At 40.8% G+C, this 24,337-nt stretch overlaps 1 protein-coding gene across 4 annotated transcripts in view; it reads right to left on the reverse strand.

Moving 5' to 3' along the window:
• ZMAT3 (zinc finger matrin-type 3) overlaps window positions 1–22,175 on the reverse strand; it is a 54,153-nt gene extending 31,978 nt beyond the window's left edge. Inside the window, exons 1-3 of one of the 4 annotated variants that reach the window (XM_004038034.5) lie at window positions 21,947–22,175; window positions 21,679–21,799; window positions 17,833–18,159 (exon numbers count right to left, since the gene is read on the reverse strand). In XM_004038034.5, the coding sequence (XP_004038082.1) occupies window positions 17,833–18,102 (270 nt within the window). In that variant the 5' untranslated portion in view covers window positions 18,103–18,159; window positions 21,679–21,799; window positions 21,947–22,175. The remainder of the gene's footprint in view (window positions 1–17,832; window positions 18,160–21,678; window positions 21,800–21,946) is intronic. The other 3 variants (XM_055381800.2, XM_019024435.4, XM_004038035.5) reach the window with 3 other exon arrangements.
• Between the last annotated feature and the right edge of the window lie 2,162 nt (window positions 22,176–24,337).

The raw sequence follows: 24,337 nt of genomic DNA on the forward strand, positions 1-24,337 counted from the left end.
TACCCAACAACTGCAGAATATACATTCTATTCATCAGCACATGGAACATTCTTCAAGATAGACCATATGATAGCCACAAAACAAGTCTCAACAAATTTAAGAAAATCGAACTTATAGCAAGTACTTTCTCAGACCACAGTAGAATAAAATTGGAAATCAACTCCAAAAGAAACCCTCAAAACCATGCAAATACATGGAAATTAAATAACCTGCTCCTGAATGATTGTTGGGTCAACAATAAAATCAAGATGGAAATTAAAAAATTATTTGAACTGAACGATAATAGTGACACAACCTATGAAAACCTCTGTGATACAGCAAAGGCAGTGCTAAGAGGAAAGTTCATAGCGTTAACTGCCTACATCAAAAAGTTTGAAAGGGGCCGGGCATGGTTGCTCATGCCTGTAATCCCAGCACTTTGGGAGGCCAGGGCAGGTGGATCACGAGGTCAAGAGATCAAGACCATCCTGGCTAACATGGTGAAACCACGTCTCTACTAAAAATACAAAAAAATTAGCCGGGCATGGTGGTGGGCGCCTGTAGTCTCAGCTACTCGGGAGGCTGAGGCAGGAGAATGGCATGAACCTGGGAGGCAGAGCTGGCAGTAAGCCAAGATCACGCCACTGCACTCTAGTCTGGGCAACAGAGCAAGACTCCGTCTCAAAAAAAAAAAAAAAAAAGTCAAGCCTAAAAGAACACAAATAGACAATGTAAGGTCACACCTCACAGAACTGGAGAAACAAAACAATCCAAACCCAAACCCAGCAGAAGAAAAGAAATAGTCAAGATCAGAACAGAACTAAATGAAATTGAAACAAAAAAAATACAAAAGATTAAGTGAAACAAAAGGTTGGTTTTTTGACAAGATAAATAAAACTGATAAACGATTATTGAGGTTAGCCAAGAAAATAAGAGAGAAAATCCAAATAAGCTCAATTAGAAATGAAACGGGAGATATTACAACGAATACCACAGAAATACAAAAAATCATTCAAGGCTATTATGAACACCTTTATGTGCATAAACTAGAAAACCTAAAGGAGATGGGTAGAAATATACAACCCTCCTAGATTAAACCAAGAATACATAGAAACTGAACAGACCAATAACAAGCAGCAAGATTGCAATGGTAATTTAAAAGTTACCAACAAAAAAAAAAGTCCAAGACCAGAAAGATGCACAGCTGAATTCTATCAGACATTCAAAGAAGAACTGGTACCATTCCTACTGACACTACTCCAAAACACAGAGGGAATCCTCCCGAAATCATTCTATGAAGTCCATATCACCCTAACACCAAAACCAGGAAAGGATATTCTAAAAAAAAGAAAACTACAGACCAATATCCCTGATGAACACAGATGCAAAAATCCTCAACAAAACACTAGCTAAGCAAATCCAACAGCATATCAAAAAGATAATCCACCATGATCAAGTGGATTTCACACCAGGGATTTAGGGATGGTTTTACATCTAGGGACGGTTTAACATCCTCAAGTCAATAAATGTGATACACTACATAAACAGAATTAAAAACAAAAATCATATGATCACCTCAATAGACACAGAAAAAGCATTTGACAAAATCCAGCATCCCTTTATGGTTAAAACCCTCAGCAAAATCAGCATAGAAGAAACACACCTTAAGGTAATAAAAGCCATCTATGACAAACCCACAGGCCAACATTATACTGAATGCGGAAAAGTTGAAAGCATTCCCCCTGAGAACTGGAACAAGACAAGGATGCCCACTTTCACCACTTCTATTCACCCTAGTACTGGAAATCCTAGCCAGAGCAATCAGACAAGAGAAAGAAATAAAGGGCATCCAAATCAATAAAGAGGAAGTCAAACTGTCACTGTTTGCTAATGAAAATGATCGTGTATCTAGAAAATCCTAAAGACTTATCCAAAAAGCTTCTGGTACTGGTAAATGAATTCAGCAAAGTTTTAGGATACAAAATTAATATACACAAATCAGTAGCTCTGCTATACACCACTATACACCAACAGCTACCAAGCAGATAATCAAATCAAGAACTCAGCCCCTTTTACAATACCTACAAAAAAAATAAAATAAAATACATAGGGATATACTTAACCAAAGAGCTGAAAGACCTCTACAAAGAAAAGTACAAAACACTGCTGAAAGAAATAATAGATGACACAAACAAATGGAAACACAAACCATGCTCATGATGGGTAGAATCAATGTTGTGAAAATGACCACACTGCGAAAAGCAATCTACAAATTCAATGCAATTCCCATCAAAATACCATCATCAAATTCAATGCAATTCTCATCAAAATACCATCATCGTTCTTCACAGAACTAGAAAAAAATTTATATGGAACCAAAAAAGAGCCTGCATAGCCAAAGCAAGACTAAGCAAAAAGAACAAATCAAGAGGTCTTACATTACCTGACTTCAAACTATAGCATACAGCTACAGTCACCAAAACAGCATGGTACTGGTATAAAAACAGGCATTTAGACCAATAAAACAGAATAGAGAACCCAGAAATAAAGCCAAATACTTACGGTCAACTGATCTTCAACAAAACAAACAAAAACATAAAGTGGGGAAAGGACACTCTATTGAACAAATGGTGCTGAGATAATTGGCAAGTCACACGTAGAATAATGAAACTGGATCCTCATCTCTCACCTTATACAAAAATCAACTAGAGATGGATCAAAGACTTAAATCTAAAACCTGAAACCATAAAAATTCTAGAACATTGGAAAAACTCTTCTAGACATTGACTTAAGCAAAGACTTCAATAAGATAAAGATAAATAGATGGGATTTAATTAAACTAAAAAGCTTCTGCACAGCAAAAGAAATAATCAGCAGAGTAAACAGACAACCCATAGAGTAGGAGAAAATTTTTGCAATCTATACATCCAACAAAGAACTAATATCCAGTCTACAAGGAATTCAAACAAATCAGCAACAAAAAACAAACAATACCATCAAAAAGTGGCCTAAGGACATGAATAGACAATTCTCAAAAGAAGATATACAAATGGGCAATAAACATATGAAAAAAAAGCTCAACGTCACTAATTATCAGAGAAATGTAAATCGAAACTACCACATGATATCACCTTACTCCTGCAAGAATGGCCATAATCAAAAACTCAAAAAATAATAGATGTTGGCATGGATGTGGTCAAAAGGGAACACTTTTACACTATTGTTAGGAATGTAAAATAGTACAACCACCATGGAAAACAGTGTGGAGATTCCTTCCTTAAAGAACTAAAAGTAGATCTACCATTTGATCCAGCAATCCCTCTCCAGGGTATCTACCCACAGGAAAAGAAGTCATTACACGAAAAAGATACTTGTGCACACGTTTATACCAGCACAATTTGCAACTGAAAAAATACGCCCATCAATCAACGCATGGATAAAGAAAATGTGGCATATATTAATATATACTATGGAATACTACTCAGCCATAAAAAGGAACGAAATAATGGCATTTGCAGCAACCTGGGCCAGGCGCGGTGGCTCACACCTGTAATCCCAGCACTTTGAAAGGCTGAGGCGGGCAGATCACATGAGGTCAGGAGTTCAAGATCAGCCTGGCCAACATGGTGAAACCCCGTCTCTACTAAAAATACAAAAATTAGCCAGGCACAGTGGCAGGCATCTGTAATCCCAGCTACTCAGGAGGCTAAGGCAGGAGAATCGCTTGAGCCCAGGAGGCGGAGGTTGCAGTGAGCGGAGATTGTGCCACTGCACTCCAGCCTCGGTGACAGAGCAAGACTCTGTCTCAAAAAAATAAAATAAAATAAATCAAAATAAATAAAATTAGAATATAGGTATAGATACAGAATATAGATATAGAATATCTATAGATATAAAATATATCTAGATATAAAATTCTATAGATATAAAATATATCTATAAAATATCTATATTCTATATAGAGATACTTTATATCTATATAGATATAGAATATCTATAAAATTAGAATCCATAAATCCCCAGTAATATAAATAACTGAATAAATAAATGCAAAAATGGGAAAGATCTTTCTTAAAGTAAAATTCCAAGTAACAAGCTTAGAAGAAATGATTAAAACAGAAAAATCACCATTTGGCAAACGCCACAGTAATAATTATTGCAGACAAGAATCATCACTGACCAAAACTATGATGAGAAATAAAATATTCACAGTCTTAAAGCACCTCCCCATATAACATTTGTTGAACACAAAAGAAAAAAGAGTAACTTTGCAAAGGAGAACCATGGCAGGCAGTAGCTTAAACAAGTGATCAGAGTTAACAGCACCAGTAATACAAGATATTCACATCACATCCTTCTTGATATGACACACTAGGAAGAACGCAGTATCATTTCTGTGGTATTCTTGCTAAAAAACACATAACCTGAATTTAATCAAACATCAAACAAGCTCAAATTTCGGACATTCTACAAAACAACCCTTCAAAAATGGCAAGATGATAAAAAGCAAAGAAAAACCAAGGACCTATCCAAATTAAAGGAGACATGAAAACTACCTGCAAAATTTCATCCTGGATTAAATAACTAGAACCAGGGAAAGGCCATTAGTACACAATTAATGAAATGTAAACAGTATATAGATTAAACAATATCATTTGAATCTGTGTTAAATTCCTGATTTTGACAACTATACTGTAGTTATGTAAAATGTTAATGTTTGGGGAGTCTGAATAAGGTGCATACAGGAATTATTTGTACTACTTTTGGAACTGTTTTGTAAGTCTAAAATAATTCAAACTAAAATGTTGATAAAATAAAAATAAAACTCGGCCAATGCCACAATTGTCCAATGCAGAGCTGGGAAAATCTGGTCCCACTGCACCTTGGGACCACTCAACACTGTCAAGGACTATCTCAGGTACCAGGAACTATTCTAAATGCCCCACACATACTAACATGCAGATATTATTAGTATCATCCTCCTCATCATCATCTCCTTCTTCGTGAGGCAGAGAAGGGTTAGGAAATGTTTTCGATATCATACATCTAGCGAGTAGTAAGACCACAACATCAAATACTAGTCTGACCCCAAAGTCCATGATTTCAGGTTCTTAATATCCTATAAAACAGATGCTATGAATTGAGAATAAAAAATCTAGAAGTCTTATTTATTTAAATCTGTGTCAATTTCCTGATTTTGACAATTGTACTGTAATTATGTAAAATGTTAATGTTTGAAATGTAACATTAAAATTTAAAAATTAAAAATATGACTGTCAAATTAAAAAATTCAATATGAGGCTACCCTCTTTGGGTCCCCTCCCTTTGTATGGGAGCTCTGTTCTCACTCTATTTCACTCTATCAAATCTTGCAACTGTACTCTTCTGGTCCGTGTTTGTTACGGCTGGAGCAGAGCTTTCGCTCGCCGTCCAACACTGCTGCTTGCCACCATCGCAGACCCGCCAGCGACTTCCATGCCTCCGGATCCAGCAGGGTGTCCACTGTGCTCCTGATCCAGCGAGGCACCCATTGCTGCTCCCAACTGGGCTAAAGGCTTGCCATTGCTCCCACACGGCTAAGTGCCCGGGTTCATCCTAATTGAGCTGAACACTAGTCACTGGGTTCCATGGTTCTCTTCCATGACCCACGGCTTCTAATAGAGCTATAATACTCACCACATGGCCCAAGATTCCATTCCTTGGAATCCGTGAGGCCAAGAACCCCAGGTCAGAGAACACGAGGCTTGCCACCATCTTGGAAGTGGCCCGCCGCCATCTTGGGAGCTCTGGAAGCAAGGACCCCCCAGTAACATTTTGGCAACCACGAAGGGACCTCCAAAACGATGGGAGACATTCCCTCCAAGGCAAAAACGCCCCTAAGATGTATTCTGGAGAATTGGGACCAATTTGACACTCAGACGCTAAGAAAGAAACGATTTACATTCTTCCGCAGTACCGCCTGGCCACAATATCCTCTTCAAGGGAGAGAAACCTGGCCTCCTGAGGGAAGTATAAATTATAACATCATCTTACAGCTAGACCTCTTCTGCAGAAAGGAGGGCAAATGGAGTGAAGTGCCATATGTGCAAACTTTCTTTTCATTATGAGACAACTCACAATTATGTAAAAAGTGTGGTTTATGCCCTACAGGAAGCCCTCAGAGTCCATCTCCCTACCCCAGCGGCCCCCCCAACTCCTTCCTCAACTAATAAGGACCCCCCTTTAACCCAAATGGTCCAAAAGGAGATAGACAAAGGGGTAAACAATGAACCAAAGAGTGCCAATATTCCCCGATTATGCCCCCTCCAAGCAGTGGGAGGAGGAGAATTCGGCCCAGCCAGAGTGCCTGTACCTTTTTCTCTCTCAGACTTAAAGCAAATTAAAATAGACCTAGGTAAATTCTCAGATAATCCTGACGGCTATATTGATGTTTTACAAGGGTTAGGACAATCCTTTGATCTGACATGGAGAGATATAATGTTACTACTAAATCAGACATTAACCCCAAATGAGAGAAGTGCCGCTGTAACTGCAGCCCGAGAGTTTGGCGATCTTTGGTATCACAGTCAGGTCAACAATAGGATGACAACAGAGGAAAGAACAACTCCCCACAGGCCAGCAGGCAGTTCCCAGTGTAGACCCTCATTGGGACACAGAATCAGAACATGGAGATTGGTGCCACAAACATTTGCTAACTTGCGTGCTAGAAGGACTAAGGAAAACTAGGAAGAAGCCTATGAATTATTCAATGATGTCCACTATAACACAGGGAAAGGAAGAAAATCCTACTGCTTTTCTGGACAGACTAAGGGAGGCATTGAGGAAGCCTACCTCCCTGTCACCTGACTCTATTGAAGGCCAACTAATCTTAAAGGATAAGTTTATCACTCAGTCAGCTGCAGACATTAGAAAAAACTTCAAAAGTCTGCCTTAGGCCCAGAGCAGAACTTAGAAACCCTATTTAACTTGGCAACCTCAGTTTTTTATAATAGAGATCAGGAGGAGCAGGCAAAACGGGACAAACAGGATAAAAAAAGGGGGGTCCACCACTTTAGTCATGGCCCTCAGGCAAGCAGACTTTGGAGGCTCTGGAAAAGGGAAAAGCTGGGCAAATCAAATGCCTAATAGGGCTGGCTTCCAGTGCGGTCTACAAGGACACTTTAAAAAAGATTATCCAAGTAGAAATAAGCCGCCCCCTTGTCCATGCACCTTACGTCAAGGGAATCACTGGAAGGCCCACTGCCCCAGGGGATGAAGATACTCTGAGTGAGAAGCCATTAACCAGATGATCCAGCAGCAGGACTGAGGGTGCCCGGGGCGAGCGCCAGCCCATGCCATCACCCTCACAGAGCCCCGGGTATGCTTGACCATTGAGAGCCAGGAGGTTAACTGTCTCCTGGACACTGGCGCAGCCTTCTCAGTCTTACTCTCCTGTCCCAGACAACTGTCCTCCAGATCTGTCACTATCCAAGGGGTCCTAGGACAGCCAGTCACTAGATACTTCTCCCAGCCACTAAGTTGTGACGGGGAACTTTACTCTTTTCACATGCTTTTCTAATTATGCCTGAAAGCCCCACTCCTTTGTTAGGGAGAGACATTCTAGCAAAAGCAGGGGCCATTATACACCTGAACACAGGAGAAGGAACACCTGTTTGTTGTCCCCAGCTTGAGGAACGAATTAATCCTGAAGTCTGGGCAACAAAAGGACAATATGGATGAGCAAAGAATGCCTGTCCAGTTCAAGTTAAACTAAAGGATTCCGCGTCCTTTCCCTACCAAAAGCAGTACCCCCTTAGACCCGAGGCCCAACAAGAACTCCAAAAGATTGTTAAGGACCTAAAAGCCCAAGGCCTAGTAAAACCATGCAATAGCCCCTGCAATACTCCAATTTTAGGAGTACAGAAACCCAACAGACAGTGGAAGTTAGTGCAAGATCTCAGGATTATCAATGAGGCCGCTGTCCCTCTATACCCAGCTGTACCTAACCCTTATACTCTGCTTTCCCAAATACCAGAGGAAGCAGAGTGGTTTACAGTCCTGGACCTTAAGGATGCCTTTTTTGCATCCCTTTACATCCTGACTGTCAATTCTTGTTTGCTTTTGAAGATCCTTGGAACCCAGTGTCTCAACTCACCTGGACTGTTTTACCCTAAGGGTTGAGGGATAGCCCCCATCTATCTGGCCAGGCATTAGCCCAAGACTTGAGCCAATTCTCATAATACCTGGACACTCTTGTCCTTCGGTACGTGGATGATTTACTTTTAGCTGCCCATTCAGAAACCTTGTGCCATCAAGCCACCCAAGCACTCTTAAATTTCCTCGCTACCTGTGGCTACAAGGTTTCCAAACCAAAGGCTCAGCTCTGCTCACAGCAGGTTAAATACTTAGGGCTAAAATTATCCAAAGGCACCAGGGCCCTCAGTGAGGAACGTACCCAGCCTATACTGGCTTATCCTCATCCCAAAACCCTAAAGCAACTAATAGGGTTCCTTAACAGGTTTCTGCCGAATATGGATTCCCAGGTACAGTGAAATGCCCAGAACATTCTATACACTAATTAAGGAAACTCAGAAAGCCAATACCCATTTAGTAAAATGGACACCTGAAGCGGAAGTAGCTTTCTAGGACCTAAAGAAGGCCCTAACCCAAGCCCCAGTGTTAAGCTTGCCAACAGGACAAGATTTTTCTTTATATGTCACAGAAAAAACAGGAATAGCTCTAGGAGTCCTTACACAGGTCCAAGGGATGAGCTTGCAACCCGTGGTATACCTGAGTAAGGAAACTGATGTAGTGGCAAAGGGGTAGCCTCATTGTTTACAGATAGTGGTGGCAGTAGCAGTCTTAGTATCTGAAGCAGTTAAAATAACACAGGGAAGAGATCTTACTGTGTGGACATGATGTGAACGGCATACTCACTGCTAAAGAAGACTTGCTGTCAGACAACCGTTTACTTAAATATCAGGCTCCATTACTTGAAGGGCCAGTGCTGCGACTGTGCACTTGTGCAACTCAACCCAGCCACATTTCTTCCAGACAATGAAGAAAAGATAGAACATAACTGTCAACAAGTAATTGCTCAAACCTATGCCACTCGAGGGGACCTTTTAGAGGTTCCCTTGACTGATCCCAACATCAACTTGTATACTGATGGAAGTTCCTTTGTAGAAAAAGGACTTCAAAGAGTAGGGTATGCAGTGGTCAGTGATAATGGAATACTTGAAAGTAATTCCCTCACTCCAGGAACTAGTGCTCAGCTGGCAGAACTAATAGACCTCACTTGGGCACTAGAATTAGGAGAAGGAAAAAGGGTAAATATATATACAGACTCTAAGTATGCCTACCTAGTCCTCCATGCCTATGCAGCAATATGCAGAGAAAGGGAATTCCTAACTTCCAAGGGAACACCTATCAAACATCAGGAAGCCATTAGGAGATTATTATTGGCTGTACAGAAACCTAAAGAGGTGGCAGTCTTACACTGCTGGGGTCGTCAGAAAGGAAAGGAAAGGGAAATAGAAGGGAAACGCCAAGTGGATATTGAAGCCAAAAGAGCTTCAATGCAGGACCCTCCATTAGAAATGCTTATAGAAGGACCCCTAGTATGGGGTAATCCCCTCCGGGAAACCAAGCCCCAGTACTCAGAAGAAGAAACAGAATGGGGAACCTCACAGGGACATCATTTCCTCCCCTCAGGATGGCTAGCCACCGAAGAAGGAAAAATACTTTTGCCTGCAGCTAACCAATGGAAATTACTTAAAACCCTTCACCAAACCTTTCACTTAGGCATTGACAGCACCCATCAGATGGCCAAAGTATTATCTACTGGACCAGGCCTTTTCAAAACTATCAAGCAGATAGTCAGGGCCTGTGAAGTGTACCAAAGAAATAATCCCCTGCACTGCAGGCCATACATTTCAATCCCTGTATCTTTAACCTCCTTGTTAAGTTTGTCTCTTCCAGAATCGAGGCTGTAAAACTACAAATGGTTCTTCGAATGGAGCCCCAGATGCAGTCCATGACTAAAATCTACCATGGACCCCTGGACCAGCCTGCTAGCCCATTCTCCGATGTTAATGACATCGAAGACACCCCTCCAGAGGAAATCTCAACTGCACAACCCCTACTATGCCCTGATTCAGCAGGAAGTAGTTAGTTAGAGTGGTTGTCGGCCAACCTCCCCAACAGCACTTGAGTTTTCCTGTTGAGAGGGGGGACTGAGAGACAGGACTAGCTGGATTTCCTAGGTCAACTAAGAATCCCTAAGCCTAGCTGGGAAGGTGACCGTGTCCACCTTTAAACACGGGGCTTGCAACTTAGCTCACACCTGACCAGTAAGAGAGCTCACTAAAATGCTAATTAGGCAAAACAGGAGGTGAAGAAATAGCCAATCATCTATTGCCTGAGAGCACAGTGGGAGGGACAATGATCGGGATACAAACCCAGGCATTCGAGCCAGCAACAGCTACCCTCTTTGGGTCCCCTCCCTTTGTATGGGAGCTCTGTTTTCACTCTATTTCACTCTATTAAATCTTGCAACTGCAAAAAAAAAATTCAATATGAGATTAGAAGTCAAGAACATGTCTCAAATTAAAACGAAAAAAGAATGATAAAAGATAGCAGAGACAAACAATATAAAGTATCTGTCCATCAATTATACTTCAATAAAGCTAGAAAAATAAAAAAGAATCAATCAAGCAGAACCATGACAATAGCTAACAGGATTCCTAGAAGGAAAGACAAAAAAATCTGGAGAATAGTAACTAAGAAAGAATATTTTCTTTTTTTGGGAGGCCAAGGCAGGTGGACCACCTGAGGTCAGGAGTTCCACACCAGCCTGGCCAACGTGGTGAAACCCTGCCTCTACTAAAAATACAAAAAAATTAGCTGGGCGTGGTGGCAGGCACCTGTAATCCCAGCTACTCAGGTGGCTGAGACAGGAGAATCGCTTAAACACAGGAGGCGGAAGTTGCAGTGAGTTGAGACTACACCACTGCCCTCTAACCTGGGTGACAGAGTGAGACTCTGTCTCAAAAATATATATATTTTTTTAATTCTCCAGAGCAAGAGAAACAGAAGTACACAAACTGAAAGGATCTACTAGTGCTGACCAGGACAAATGAAAAAGTATCCCGGGGAAAACTAGACACAACCATCATTGTCAGATCTCAGACTACAAGAATAAAAGGGAGAGCCTAAAAGCTTCCAGGGGAAAAAAAAGAAAGACACAAAATTAAAACAGGTCACCAACAAAAGAATAAGAATCAGAAGATTTCTCTTCAGCAACATTAGATAAAAACAGAAAATAGAGGGCAGCTGTTAACATTCCAAAGAAAAATAATTTTCAACCTGGAACTGAACTGTCAAATATGAAGGCACAATGCAAACATTTTTTAGAAATGCAAGGGCTCAAAAAAATTATTTCCCATTACTCCCTCATTTTATTTCAAGAAAAAAAATGTGTTGTACATTTATATTCATTCTTTCTTCCTTAATGTGACAATATACTCCAACAAAACAAGATTTAAAAAAGAAAACATATATTTAGAAAATAGTGATCCAACCTAAAGAGTGGTAAGTCCAAAGCTGACAAAGCTGTGCAGCAAACCCAACAGACACCAGCTGAAAATGGAGCAAGGAGATAGAGGGATCTAGGATAAAAGGAAAATTCCATACAATAAATAGTGGGGTTGAGATTTAGGGATGGAGGGGAGAATAATATGAAAAATATAATGCAAGAAAAAGAGGGGAGAAGAAAAGCAATTAAAATCTCCGGGAAATAAAAACCTACACAATGAAGTAGTGATTCAAATATGGAACAACTAATCCAAATTAGAACAACTAGTCAAAATCAGAGTCAGAAAACAGTAGGTTTCATGAAGATAAATGAAATGGGTTGTAAGCAATATAAAGAAAGATTGAGATGCTAATACCTTTTTTGAAAGGCTTAAGATTCTTCTCTCTAGTTTTTTTTTAAGTACCAGAAACTCAAGGAAAAACAAGTTATTTCAAAGTTATAATCCACATATGAAGCAAACTAAAATAGACACAATTTTGAGCAACTGGTGGCATTCAGGAAAGGGTTACCTATTTGAACATCTCTTGTGAATAGCATGGGATCATGACACTGGAAATACAGGGAAGGAAACAGCTCTGCAGTGAACAATATTTCCCCACTCATAATAGTGCAAAATTCCCTATTCACAATAATGCAAAAACTCAATGTTAATTTTCAACAATTGGCATCAACCTGCAAATAGAGCATGGAAAACTTAATTTGATGACAGAATGGATAAAAATGTGATCAATCTTGACAGTGTCAAAGTAAAACTATAGCCAGCTCAAGTTGGGAGTCAGAAAGGAGAAGAGAATGGAGAGGAAAAAAAAGGTAGGGAATGGGTGGAGAACAGGTGATTACTACTTTTCATTATAAATTCTTTGGTTCCTCAGGCATTATTTTAAATAAAAATATTTTTAAATTTTTTTAGGAGAAAGTTGTTACCATTGGCTAATGCTACAAAGGGGTCAAGTGAGAAGGAGTTAGATTTGGCCTGTAAGATCATGGTGACACTGGAAAGGACCATTTCAGTGGCCTATAGGAATGGAAATCAGAGTACAGTGGGCTGAGGAATGAATGGGAAATAAAGACCTGAAGAGAACAATTCTACCTGCAGAATGCTAAGGACAGGAGAGGAGAGGAGAAAGGTTGCTAATAGAAGGGATTAAAAGTAAACAGAAGGTTGCTGCTGTTATTTTTATTTATATAGAAAAGACTTGGGCATAGTTTTCGATTGAGGTGAAAAGGTGATGAAATCCAGAAAACAGGATGAGGAATCAAACTTGGACAAAAGAAAGGGTATCTATCATTTCAAAATAAGAAGAAATGAGGTAGGGGTAGACTAGAGGAGGAGGCAAAAAACTGGCAGGATCACAGAGAGCTTCTGTCCTCTAAAGTGATCAAAGCAAGAGCTAGAAAAGCCTACAGAGCTGGTGATTTCAGAGAGCAGAACAAGAAAACCAACAAGGATTGATTATTGGGTAAATGGACTAAGCTGACAGCCGAGTAGTATGGTTGAAAGCATATTTACATTTGAAAATCATTTTATTTTGCCTCATTTGTTGGTTGAATTATTCTTCATGAGAATCTTTTAAGGTAACCTGGTATCTGGATCTAAAAGACTATCTCGGGAGAACAATCAAGGAAAACAAAGTTTTGCTTATTTACACAAGGTCCTACAGCAAGTTACTATCAAGGTAGTAACAACAGTAAGACAGCTGTGTACCATCTCATTCTGCTCATTTGAGACCCAAACACTTCTAAACAATAGCAACCTATTTCAATCAACCAGCATTTATTAAGATAACATATGCAAGTCTCACAATCCTGCAGAGGAAGTACAATGACCCCTACTTTACAGATATTGAATAAAGAGAGATTCAGTGTCTTGCCTAAAGTAACTGAGCCAAGATCCTAGCCCAAAGTTGTTAGATTCCAAAACATATATGCCACGTGTAAAGCACATGCATTAAAACCAAATCTGAAGTGTATTTTGGCCATTCTCAGTCCACTGCAAGTCCATTTGGAAAAAAATCAGATAGGAGAATTTTGAATACATGAAAATTAGCTGAGATTTAATTCACTGATCCAAACCTGGGTGCTCAATATTAAAATGTAAGTGCCAAAATCAGTGCTTTAAATTTTGGGAAAAATCTAATAGCATTCTCTTCATTATGAATTATGAATTAAGACCACTACACTCAGCATCCTAATTCTAAAACTATTCTTTCACCTGTGTTCTCTTTCTCTAATCAATCTAATTCATGGTAGGTTGCTATTTGGCCACTAACTATTACAAATAGAAAGCCATGTTTATGACAAATTTTATAAATGTACTTTGAGTAAGCAGATCTTGTCAAATATATACATGCAAATTAGCAAATAAACTGGTGACTTTAAACTGTGGATGCCTTAGCAAAATTCATCCGTGCTTTTTGCTTTTCTTTATTTCTGTTAATAACCTTCCCTGCTAAAGCAATTCTTCCTCTGGGCATTTATGCTGAGGAAACAGTGGTATGTTACCCCATGCCAGCCTTGCCCTAAGTAACCTGAAGCCTGCAGATAGACTTTAATAAAATGAAAATATGTTTCTCCTCCAAAGACTGGATTTTAAATTAAGTTATACCCAAAGCCCTAATTTTAAGAATATAATATTTGATGGCTTCATTAAAAATAAAACAATAGTTGATGATGTTTTGAAGCCAACTGACCAGTTTTAAAAAGTCCTTGGAATAAAACTAAATCTGTGATGACTACAGATACACATGGGTCACTGCTAAGGTAGCCCCAGCTTGGGAACACTGGGATGTCAGGAAAAAACGCTAGTGAGCTTAAAGGGAAGTATTTATTGGGCAGTTTCCACTGCGTGTCCTGGATTACTGGCACATGATACAGTCCGGCTCTAGTGTAACCACCATTGTTTACAATACCCGAGGCAATTTGAAACTCCACGATTTCAACAATGGCATCAACTGACTAAAAAGTTTTGAGTAATGTAATCACAGTGATTTATCACTTCACACAAATGTGTTTCTAGCTCATAAACAGGCTACCCGTGACCCATTTTAGCTCACACATAACTGAAATAATGAAGGTACAGCTTGGTAATGCTCTGTATTAAAAATCAGTAAGTTTTTAGTCTTGAAATAAAATTTTACATCCATCATCTCATTTAATCCTAAACCACTTTATTAGTCTACAGTCACTGGCATTCTACTTATTCCTGTGCTTGGTAAGCCTTACTCATTGGTCTTATCCTTCTCTTTTTGTGTGTTTTTTGTTGTTGTCTTTGTTTGCTGGAGTGCAGTGGCATGATTATAGCTCACTGCTGCCGCAATCTCCCAGGCTCAAGTGAGCCTCCTGTCTCAGCCTCACGAGTAGCTGGGACTACAAGTGTCTGCCACTATGCCCAGCTAATTTCCTTGTATTTTTGTAGAGACAGGGTCTTGTTATGCTGTCCATGCTGGTCTTGAACTCCTGAACGCAAGCTATCTTCCCGCCTCAGCCTCCCAAAGTGCTAGAATTACAGGTGTGAGGCACCACACCTGGCCTGGTCTTAGCCTTGTCTCCAGTAATCTTTCTTTTATTACTGCTTATTCATGTACACCCTCTGATGCATCTTTTTGGCTAACATTTCTATGCTTTCCTTCTTTGGTAGCTCACCCACTTCTAGAGTTATGTTCACACTCTGTTTATTATTCTGATCTACACTTTGCACTATCCACTCTCATCTTGACCATTTCTATCTTATTGAAATCCAGATTTCACTTCTAAGATTACCTTTCTTCTGTTACCCTAACACAATTGCTCTGTATTTTTACACATGAACTGCTTTGCCTTAGTTGTCTGTTAAAACCTTCTCTCTTTAAGAGTTACCAATAACATCAGTCTCATTCGAATCTTTGCTTCTGAAGTCTTAGCAATATACTTTATTATATCCAAACTTTCCATTTTCTGTAAGCTCCTACTTTCTGATTACTTGCTTGCCTCTTTTCTTTCCCATCTTTACCCTGGTTTTTAGCTGCTTAAATTGTCCCATTACATCCTGTTCTCCTTCAACCTTTCCACTTAAAAATTCTGATTTTTGAGAAATTTACCTAAATTGTATTTCCCTTTTCTTATATTTTCTAATTTATTTATTCACTGTATCACTGAGGAAACTGAAATTAAGTATAATTACTAATCTTGTCAACTAAATAGTTTAGAACATACGCAAAAATGTAAAATAAAAGAAAAAAACAAATGTTGATTCTGCTTATCTAGTTTTAGCCTTATAATCCAAAGACCTTGCATCAAACTGAATCTTCTCTATGTATCATCAGTAGCACCTTTCAAAGTCCATGAAGTCAAAAAGTTTTATTAGGAGAAAAAAAGAAATAAGGTATGTGTATAATCCATGGACATGTTAAAATTACACACTGCCCGAGAGTTTTCCCTCATAAAAGTAAACAACTCTTCCTTAAAAGGGAATTATAGGCTGGGTGCGGTAGGTCACTCACGCCTGTAATCCCAGCGCTTTGGGAGGCTGAATCTAGCCAACATGGCAAACCTCCACCTCTACCAAAAATACAAAAATTAGCTGGGTGGCTGGTGTGTGCTTGTAATCCCAGCTACTTGAGAGGCTGAGGCATGAGAATCACTTGAACCCCGGAGACAGGGGCTGCAGTGAGCCAAGATCGCGCCACTGCACTCCAGCCTGGGCAACAGAGCGAGACTCTGTCTCAAAAAAAATAAATAAATAAAGATAATTATATATGTATATAGCATACAAGTGGGTTTGCCCCCAAGTTAATGATTTGTTAGGGGCTTTATATGGCTAATAATTAAACCTTTAGAACCCTGGCTTCTTTTTTCAAAGTGAGTCTTAGGCTATAAAACTGAACATTCCGTAGGAATAAATGAAGAAAGCTAATACAGTCTTGGAGTTGAGATTAATCATGCTAACAGACTCTGCTTGAATGGTAAAGACAGGCAAAGGAAGACCCTGTATCAAACAACTGTACTGGACAGCAAGGTGATGAGAGTACATACTGGGGAAAGGGGGAAAACATAAAAATAAAACCAGAAGAGACCTTTAGGAACCAATGATGACACATGTCAAGAGCTGCGAGATATAATTAACTCAACTCCCTGCACCTGAGGGCAAAACAAAACCACATAATGGGAACTTAAAGAAGGCAACATATTATGTCTTCCCCTAAATACCAGAGAAAACAATTGACCATCAAAATACTTCCAACATACAATCAAAAAGCAACACAATAATCAGTCTTTGGGATCAAAACAAAACAGAAAAGACTTAACACCCACAGTAAACAAAGTGGAGAAAGTTATAGTGCACAACAGAAGAAATACCTGTGTAACAGTCTTCTACCATACTCTCTTATTACTAGAGATTTTCATGCAGATAATAAATAATCAAATCAGTGATGACCCAGGAAGACATCATTCAGTGGGTTTTGTCCTTGATTATTTCCCAGGTCTCTTTTCTCCAAAAAAGGAAATTATTTAACTTTATACAGACAAATGTCTAGAATAAAAAGAAATATTGTACCCTCTCTTGCTAACCAAAGTTTAATTTTCCATTTGTTCTTAGGTAATATTACCCTTTAAAATGGTCCTTTCCACTAGCTATTCAACATGGAGGTGAAAGCTTTAAATCTTAAAAACCAGTATTAGTTTACGCTAATGGGCTAAAATAAATCAGAGTATGTTTATTATGAATGAAGGATAGGGCTCAATATTGCAATGTCATTTTATTCTCACCACAAAAAGATACGTGTGTTTTCCTTACCAGTGATAGGATATATAAGAGTTAGAAGTCAAAAATGGAAAGCATAAGAGTCATGCACAGAGGTCACCTCGAAATGATGCAAATTATATTAGCTTCTAAACAATTTTACACTGAATTGAGTTCGGTACATCATGGGTTTTTTTGTTTGTCTGAGACAAAGTCTCGCTCTGTCACCCAGGCTGGTAAATAGTGGTTTAAATACTTGTTCTTCTTAAGACTACAGGTTCAGATGCCAGCATAGATAATTTACATTTGCCTACAAAGACTGGTAAGCTATCGCATGCCACACAGCTTAGTGTAACAGGTTGAGATCCATTCTACAAAAAGTGATACTTATTTTTAAAGTAAAAACATAAGGCTTTTAATCAAACAAATTCATACTTGGTTGTTCTCTAAGCCATCTTGATATTCCAGGCACAGTCATATCTGGAGAGACAACTGCTAAATAGCCAGAGCCCTGAAATGTTCACCCCACTAAATGCCTGGTTTTCTTTTCTCCCTTTACCTGATAATGAGCCTGGGCTTGCTGTGCAGAGTTCAAGGTGACATTGCAGAGTTTGCAGTACAGGGGCTTACATAGCTCCTCCAGGGCACAGTCTTGCTCCCCTCCCTTCGATAACTCTTCTTCCCCTGCAAGAGGCAAGGAAGCTTCCTGCCCAAAAGGCTTCTGTGGTGGAAGCTGCAAGGTTCCTGTAGACCTGGTGGCCACTGACATAGGAGGCGAGGGTGAGGGCTGCTTAGGTGGAGGAAGCACGGCGTGTTGCAAGAGGATCATTGGGTAGGAAAGCCTTGGGCATAATCCAGTGGGTGATGAGAAGCAAGGTCTTCAAATCTGAATCAACAGCAAAAAAACAGAAACAAAAAACTCACTTGAAAATCAGACTTCAGCAAGATAACATGTAAATGACAACATAATCTGACCCTTTCTTCTACTTCTCCAAACCCATCTTTGGGACTTCTTTCCTTTGGCCTCATTTAGCAGACTTCCCCTGCCTGTTAATTCATGTTAACACGGTGCTCTTCCACTGAGAATGGCTTTATAGATTTGGCTTTATTTTGCTTGGCACAGTTCCAACTGCTATCCCTCTGGCCCGTGAACATTAACAGCATTGCATCCACGGCTAAATCTAAAAGTCACATGGCTGAAATGGACATCAAAGGTCACCTAGTCCAGACCCCTTCCCTCAGGCACACTTACACTTAAACACTCTTAATGATAATCACGCACAGACAAAAACACCACGAGCTGTCCAGGTGTGGTGGCTCACGCCTGTAATCCCAGCATTTTGGGAGGCCAAGGTGGGCGGATCACCTGAGGTCAGTAGTTCGAGACCAGCCTGTTCAAGACAACATGGTGAAACCCCCTCTCTACTAAAAATACAAAAACTAGCCAGGTGTGGTGGCGAGCGCCTGTAATCCCAGCTACTCAGGAGGCTGAGGCAGGAGAATCGCTTGAACCGCGGAGGCAGAGGTGGTAGTGAGCCGAGATCGTGCCATTGCACTCCAGCCTGGGTGACAGAGCAAGACTGTGACTCAAAAAAAAAAAAAAAGACCACCAGCTAAAAATCTTAGCAAACATATCTTCCAACCAACCAATATCAAAAAGAGTGAATAAAAGAATATCATCTTGCAGAATTCTTAAAGCACTTATAGAACTAGCTATAATTTCAAGGAACTCTAGGAATAGCTTAAAGTATGACAGAAATAAATAAAATATGTTCCTTCTGATCAACTAGCAATATTTAAGTAGTTGAGCAAATGTATAGCAGAGGTGGCAAACAGCCTGTGGGCCACATACAGCCACAGATGTGCTGTTTGGAATATACAGTTTTGTTTTCATTTTTTTAAGTCGAATTAGTGTTAGCATTTAAAAATCAAGAGATTCATGGCTTCTCTTGAAAAAGGATGATCTGGCATCACTTGGCCCACATTCCTATATGGGACGCAATTAGCTAGTTAGTGCTCAGAGGCACTGTGCCCTCTAGCGAGGCCTGCCTTCTCTGGGACACCTCAGTCCCCACTCAGCTGCTGCCTGTACTTGTTACTTGCCTGTTCTCTGTGAGCTCTTGAGTTTACAGCCCTGCCTCATACAGCCTTAGATTATATTCATCAGTCCCCTGTAAAACCCAAATTTTTCCTCCTTCTCTAGGTAAATTACCTACACAAAATAAGGTATCAAGGAAATGTCCAATGGAGTAATGGATCACACCACCATAAGCCATAGTATAATTCCAGTTCCTCAATCTTGAGGCTATTTCCCTCCTCCTTCTTAACAAATAACTGATAGTCTCTATTATAATTCCCTCAGAAAAGACCCAAAATGTTCCTCTCCCTCTTCAATCTTTATCCATAATGTCTCCTGCCTACCCCCCAGATGGCGCCGTCTAACCCTGAGTGTCTCAAAATGAACCACAGTACACCCTTTGAGTTCCCAAGATTCTAATTAACCCAAATTAGAATCCTTATTTCAAAATCCACAATTCCCTCCACTCTCTCAATACAGTATTATTAAAACCTCTTCTCTTGGTCAATAGAATATGGCTATTTTAAGCTGCTGAAATTTTCCATCTGCAATGGAAATGTGTACATTATGGCAATAATAGAATTACTAAAATGAATCAAGTAAATTTTGAAAAGTTAAAGTCTATTTTACCACATTTGATAACTACACAGCCCCTGAAAATCAAGTAACAACTTTCAGACGAAATTTGGGGTGGGGAGGCAACAAAGGAAATCAGCGTGATGGGAAAATAATGTAGTTAAGGACAAAGTGCAAAAGTATTAGTCATAGAATTTAACAATACTTCTCATTAATCACAAAATTTAGAAAAATGATATTATTTAATTTTTAAGCAGAAGTGTACTGCCCATATCTCTGGGAACATAAAGAAAAGCAATATAGAGTTTTAACATTTAAAAAGTCAGGTTCTCTGTAATGGTATTATTTCTCTTAATTGAATCAAGCAAAGATAATCCAGAAAGCAAAGACAGATATGGTCATTTTAGAAAACGGAACTAAGTAGACAAAGAACAGCTTTTAAAAAGTTTAACTACCTAATAATAATAATTCATAATGTTAAAAAGCTACTGATGTCAAATTGCCACAAACATTCTGCTAGTTCATTAGTGAAAAGGTGGAGGGGGGGTGTCAAAACCTCTGGATAAAGGAAATCAGCAATATAAACAGAAAATCAAATGCTACCAATTGCCTAGGCATGTCTGGACTTGTTTTATGAAAGCTCACTTTCACTTGAGGAAATTCTAGCATGTGTCTCCCCCAGTGTTATCTACAGGTTTCCCTCAAAATAAAGATCCTTCTCAAAGAACAGAGGCACAGAAGGCCTCCTACCAGAGGTGATAAAGTTACCTGATTTAAAGAAAAAATTCTTGCCAAACACAGATTTACCCATTATCACATTTGATCTTTACAATTTTTAAAGAGTAGCTTGATATCCCAAATTTATTTCTTGTTATATTTAACAATCAACACAATGTCGACTCCTCAAAAAAATCTATATATGACAATTGCATCAAATATTAGTACATTTGCAAACAAAAATTAGTATAAAATATAAATCTTAAAATGAATAAAACCAAGTCTTCAGTGAATGCATGAATGATGGAACACAGAGACCCAAAACATGCAACTCAGATCTGTTCAACTGTTGCATTGGTTTAAAAGGGACTAATTTGAAGACTGGCATAAATATTCTTCAAATCTTAAAAACCAGTCACTTTGATGCTTGCGATGGCATAAATGAAGGATTTATGCTGGTTAATGTCCTGGTTTGGAAAGGAGCTAAGACGACATTAAAGAAAATCAAAGCTTCACAAGGTACCCTGTTTAAAGAAAAGTAATTGTCATAGCATACTTAGTTTTAACGATTGGACTGGGGCCTACTCTTCACATACTGTGTTAAAGACAATCTCTTGTCTCATTTGGAGAAATCTACAGAGGAAAGAGAATAGAATCAAGGAACAGGTTAGCAGCACCTCAGCAAACTAGGTAAGTCTGTAATTGAGAATTCTGGAAATGAGGGAAAGGCAGCGAGCATTACTCAGAGGTCATCAGAACGCAGCAAGAAGGAATGAGAGGGAGAAAAGTAAAAAAAATAATAACAATAATCACTTGAGGCAAGGTATATCCTATAAAGAAGGCTCAAAAGAACGCAGAAAACTGGTGAAGAGGCCTTGGTGAATTGGCGAACGTTTTTCAGTCTCCGCTGTGACGGTTCCTAATCCTAGAGAACTGTTTACAGATTTGAATCAAAGCTACAGACAGTTCAGCGTCGCCCACATCCACCTTACATTCCTAAGATGTGCATGCATACACACGAACCCACACACGCACCTCAACCTGGTATGGATGCCATCACGAAGGATGGAATCCCCCGACTCCCACGGGGCGGGGGCAACTGAGAGGGCCAAGGCAGCTGCACGCACAGATGATCCACCTGGTCCACGTGAAATGCCTGAAACGAGCAAACTGATAAATAGAAGCAGCGCAAGCCCTGTCACGTGGAGGGCAGATGGAAAGAGCATCGGAAAAGAACCGCTAGTCCCCGGCGCTCCAGGGGCTCGACCTGAAAGCTCCGCGGCTCCCAATCGCCCGCACTTACCGGAACCCCCGGGACGCGCCGGCAGTCTCCGCGCCGCGTCCGCCCGGGACGCCCGCGACGCCCGCCCTGCGCGCCCGGCTCGGCCCAGCTCGACCCAGCCTCTTCTCGGAGCAACTTTCTCCGCCGGCCGCCGCCGAGCCCCTCCGCAGCCGAAGGCTGACTGTCAAAAGTCAGTCCAACCCGACCCACAGGGAAACAGCTGCAGGAAGTGACTGCGGAACCGGGAGGCGGTGGAGGAGGAGACTGAGGGCGCCGGCTCGGCGTCGCCACTGCGCATGTGCCTGGCGGAGCAGGCCCGGCAGCGGTGGCAGCGGTAGCAGTGGCGGCTGCCGCATCCCCGGCGGGCGGCGCGTGGGTCAGGTGCCGTGGCCGCGAGCGCAGGGGCGCGGGGTTAGGCCGGCGTGGGGAACAAAGGCACGACTGAGAGGCGGGAGGGTCCCGCCGCCAATCTCAGCAGACAGCCCCGAAGAGCTGTTCAGCAGATGCCCTGGAAAGTTAATCCTTGGTAGAAGCCTGGGCAGAGCTTTTGCAACTTTCATCTCCAGTCATTGGGATCCAAACATTGTTCATTCTGTTCCTCCCTTAGCCTGCTGGTTGGCGGTTAAGGCGGCTGAGTGGATCCTTTAAACTGCTGCAACAGAACCTTTAAACTGCTGCTCTCCCCACTTCCGCCCCAGGATGGAGGAAGAAGAGCGTGGCTGCCTGCCCAGTAGCGGCCTCCCTCACACAAAACGCCCCCACCCACCCACACACACACCTTCCCTCCCCTACACGAAAGTGAGCAGGAGATAGAGGAGACTTTCTCCTGACCCCCAGAGGCTCACCTGCAAGACAGGAAGGACCAGGAAAAGAGTGGCCAACGCTAGGATGTCACATCCTTCGTAACCAACCTGGACATCTTCAATGTTAACACTGAGTGATTAGCTGAGGAAATTCCGGCTCTAAACTTATAGCGTAAATTAACTCGTATGAAGATCTGCTGGGGTATTATTTTTGTGTGTGGCAAACGATAACAAATATACTACTTTAAGAGTACGGGCTGGGCGCGGTGGCTCACGCCTGTAATCCCGACACTTTGGGAGGCCGAGGCGGGTGGATCACGGGGTCAGGAGATCGAGACCATCCTGGCTAACATGGTGAAACCCCATCTCTACTAAAAATACAAAAATATTAGCCAGGCGTGGTGGCGGGCGCCTGTAGTCCCAGCTACTCGGGAGGCTGAGGCAGGAGAATGGCGTGAACCCAGGAGGCGGAGCTTGCAGTGAGCCGAGATCGCGCCACTGCACTCCAGCCTGGGTGACAGAGCGAGACTCCGTCTCCAAAAAAAAAAAAAAAAAAAAAGTACAGTTCAGTGGCATTAAGTACATTTGCATTATTGTGTGGTTATTTTTTAAAACACGAATTAAAATGCCAAGGAGATCTAAGTATAGTAAGATGTGCCCTATTAGTAGGGAAACAACTGCAGGAAATCAAGGCTGTTTCTTTGGCTGAAAAATGCACCAATCCAATATCAACAACAACAAACCATAAAAGACTTCATAAGTACAATGAATATGAAGTACAAACATATACACACAGTGTACACCAGCCATTTGGGGAGAGTAATCCATCACCTGAATTGTTTTTCCAGCTGTATAGGTACATTTACTTTATGTGTCACTATTTTAAAGGGCTATATTGTTTCTAAAATAATAAATGCTGCTAAAATCCACTCTCCAGCCCCTTTTCTATATGGTCTTTAGCCAGTCTTAGAACTTCACAGTCCACACTCCTTATCTAGGACCACAACTAGGCCTTGCGGAGCCTTTCCGATCTGACCTTCCACCAGTCTCCCCTCCTCATTTCACTCACACCCCCATCCATGCCCCTTCATTTCCTGCCTCTGTAATTTAGCTCTGTCTGCATCTTGAATACAAAATGCTTTCTCCCCCCTCCCCTTGAATTGTCAAATCCTACCTGTCCTTCCAGGCCTCTTCTTTCATGAGCTCCCACAGCACTTTTCTCCGCACACCTTGATGACACACTATTTGTTGTCCCACATTATAATTACTTAAGAGATATTTCCTCTGCCCTGTAAATACCTTGAGTCCAGGAAGGATAAATGTCTTGGAGTTTTCAAGTTTTATGTTTGATAGTTTGATGTGTTCTCATCCATCAGGATAAAAATCTGAACAATTCCGTGTTCTCTGCTCACATACTCTTCTCAGACAGCTAGGGCATTTCCTTCCCTGCCTCGGGGAGAAAGAAAAGGCAAATCTGATGCTTGTGTAATAGATATTTGAAGCTCATGGCAGTGACAGTAGTCTCATAAGTCAGAGTTTGTAGTTTAGAATTGGCTGGACTTCATGAGTTTCAGCACGAGGTGAAAGGAAAAAAAGCCACAAACAATAT

This window comes from Gorilla gorilla, chromosome 2, assembly GCF_029281585.2.
Source record: "Gorilla gorilla gorilla isolate KB3781 chromosome 2, NHGRI_mGorGor1-v2.1_pri, whole genome shotgun sequence".
In the NCBI taxonomy this organism is placed as follows: Eukaryota; Metazoa; Chordata; class Mammalia; order Primates; family Hominidae; genus Gorilla; species Gorilla gorilla.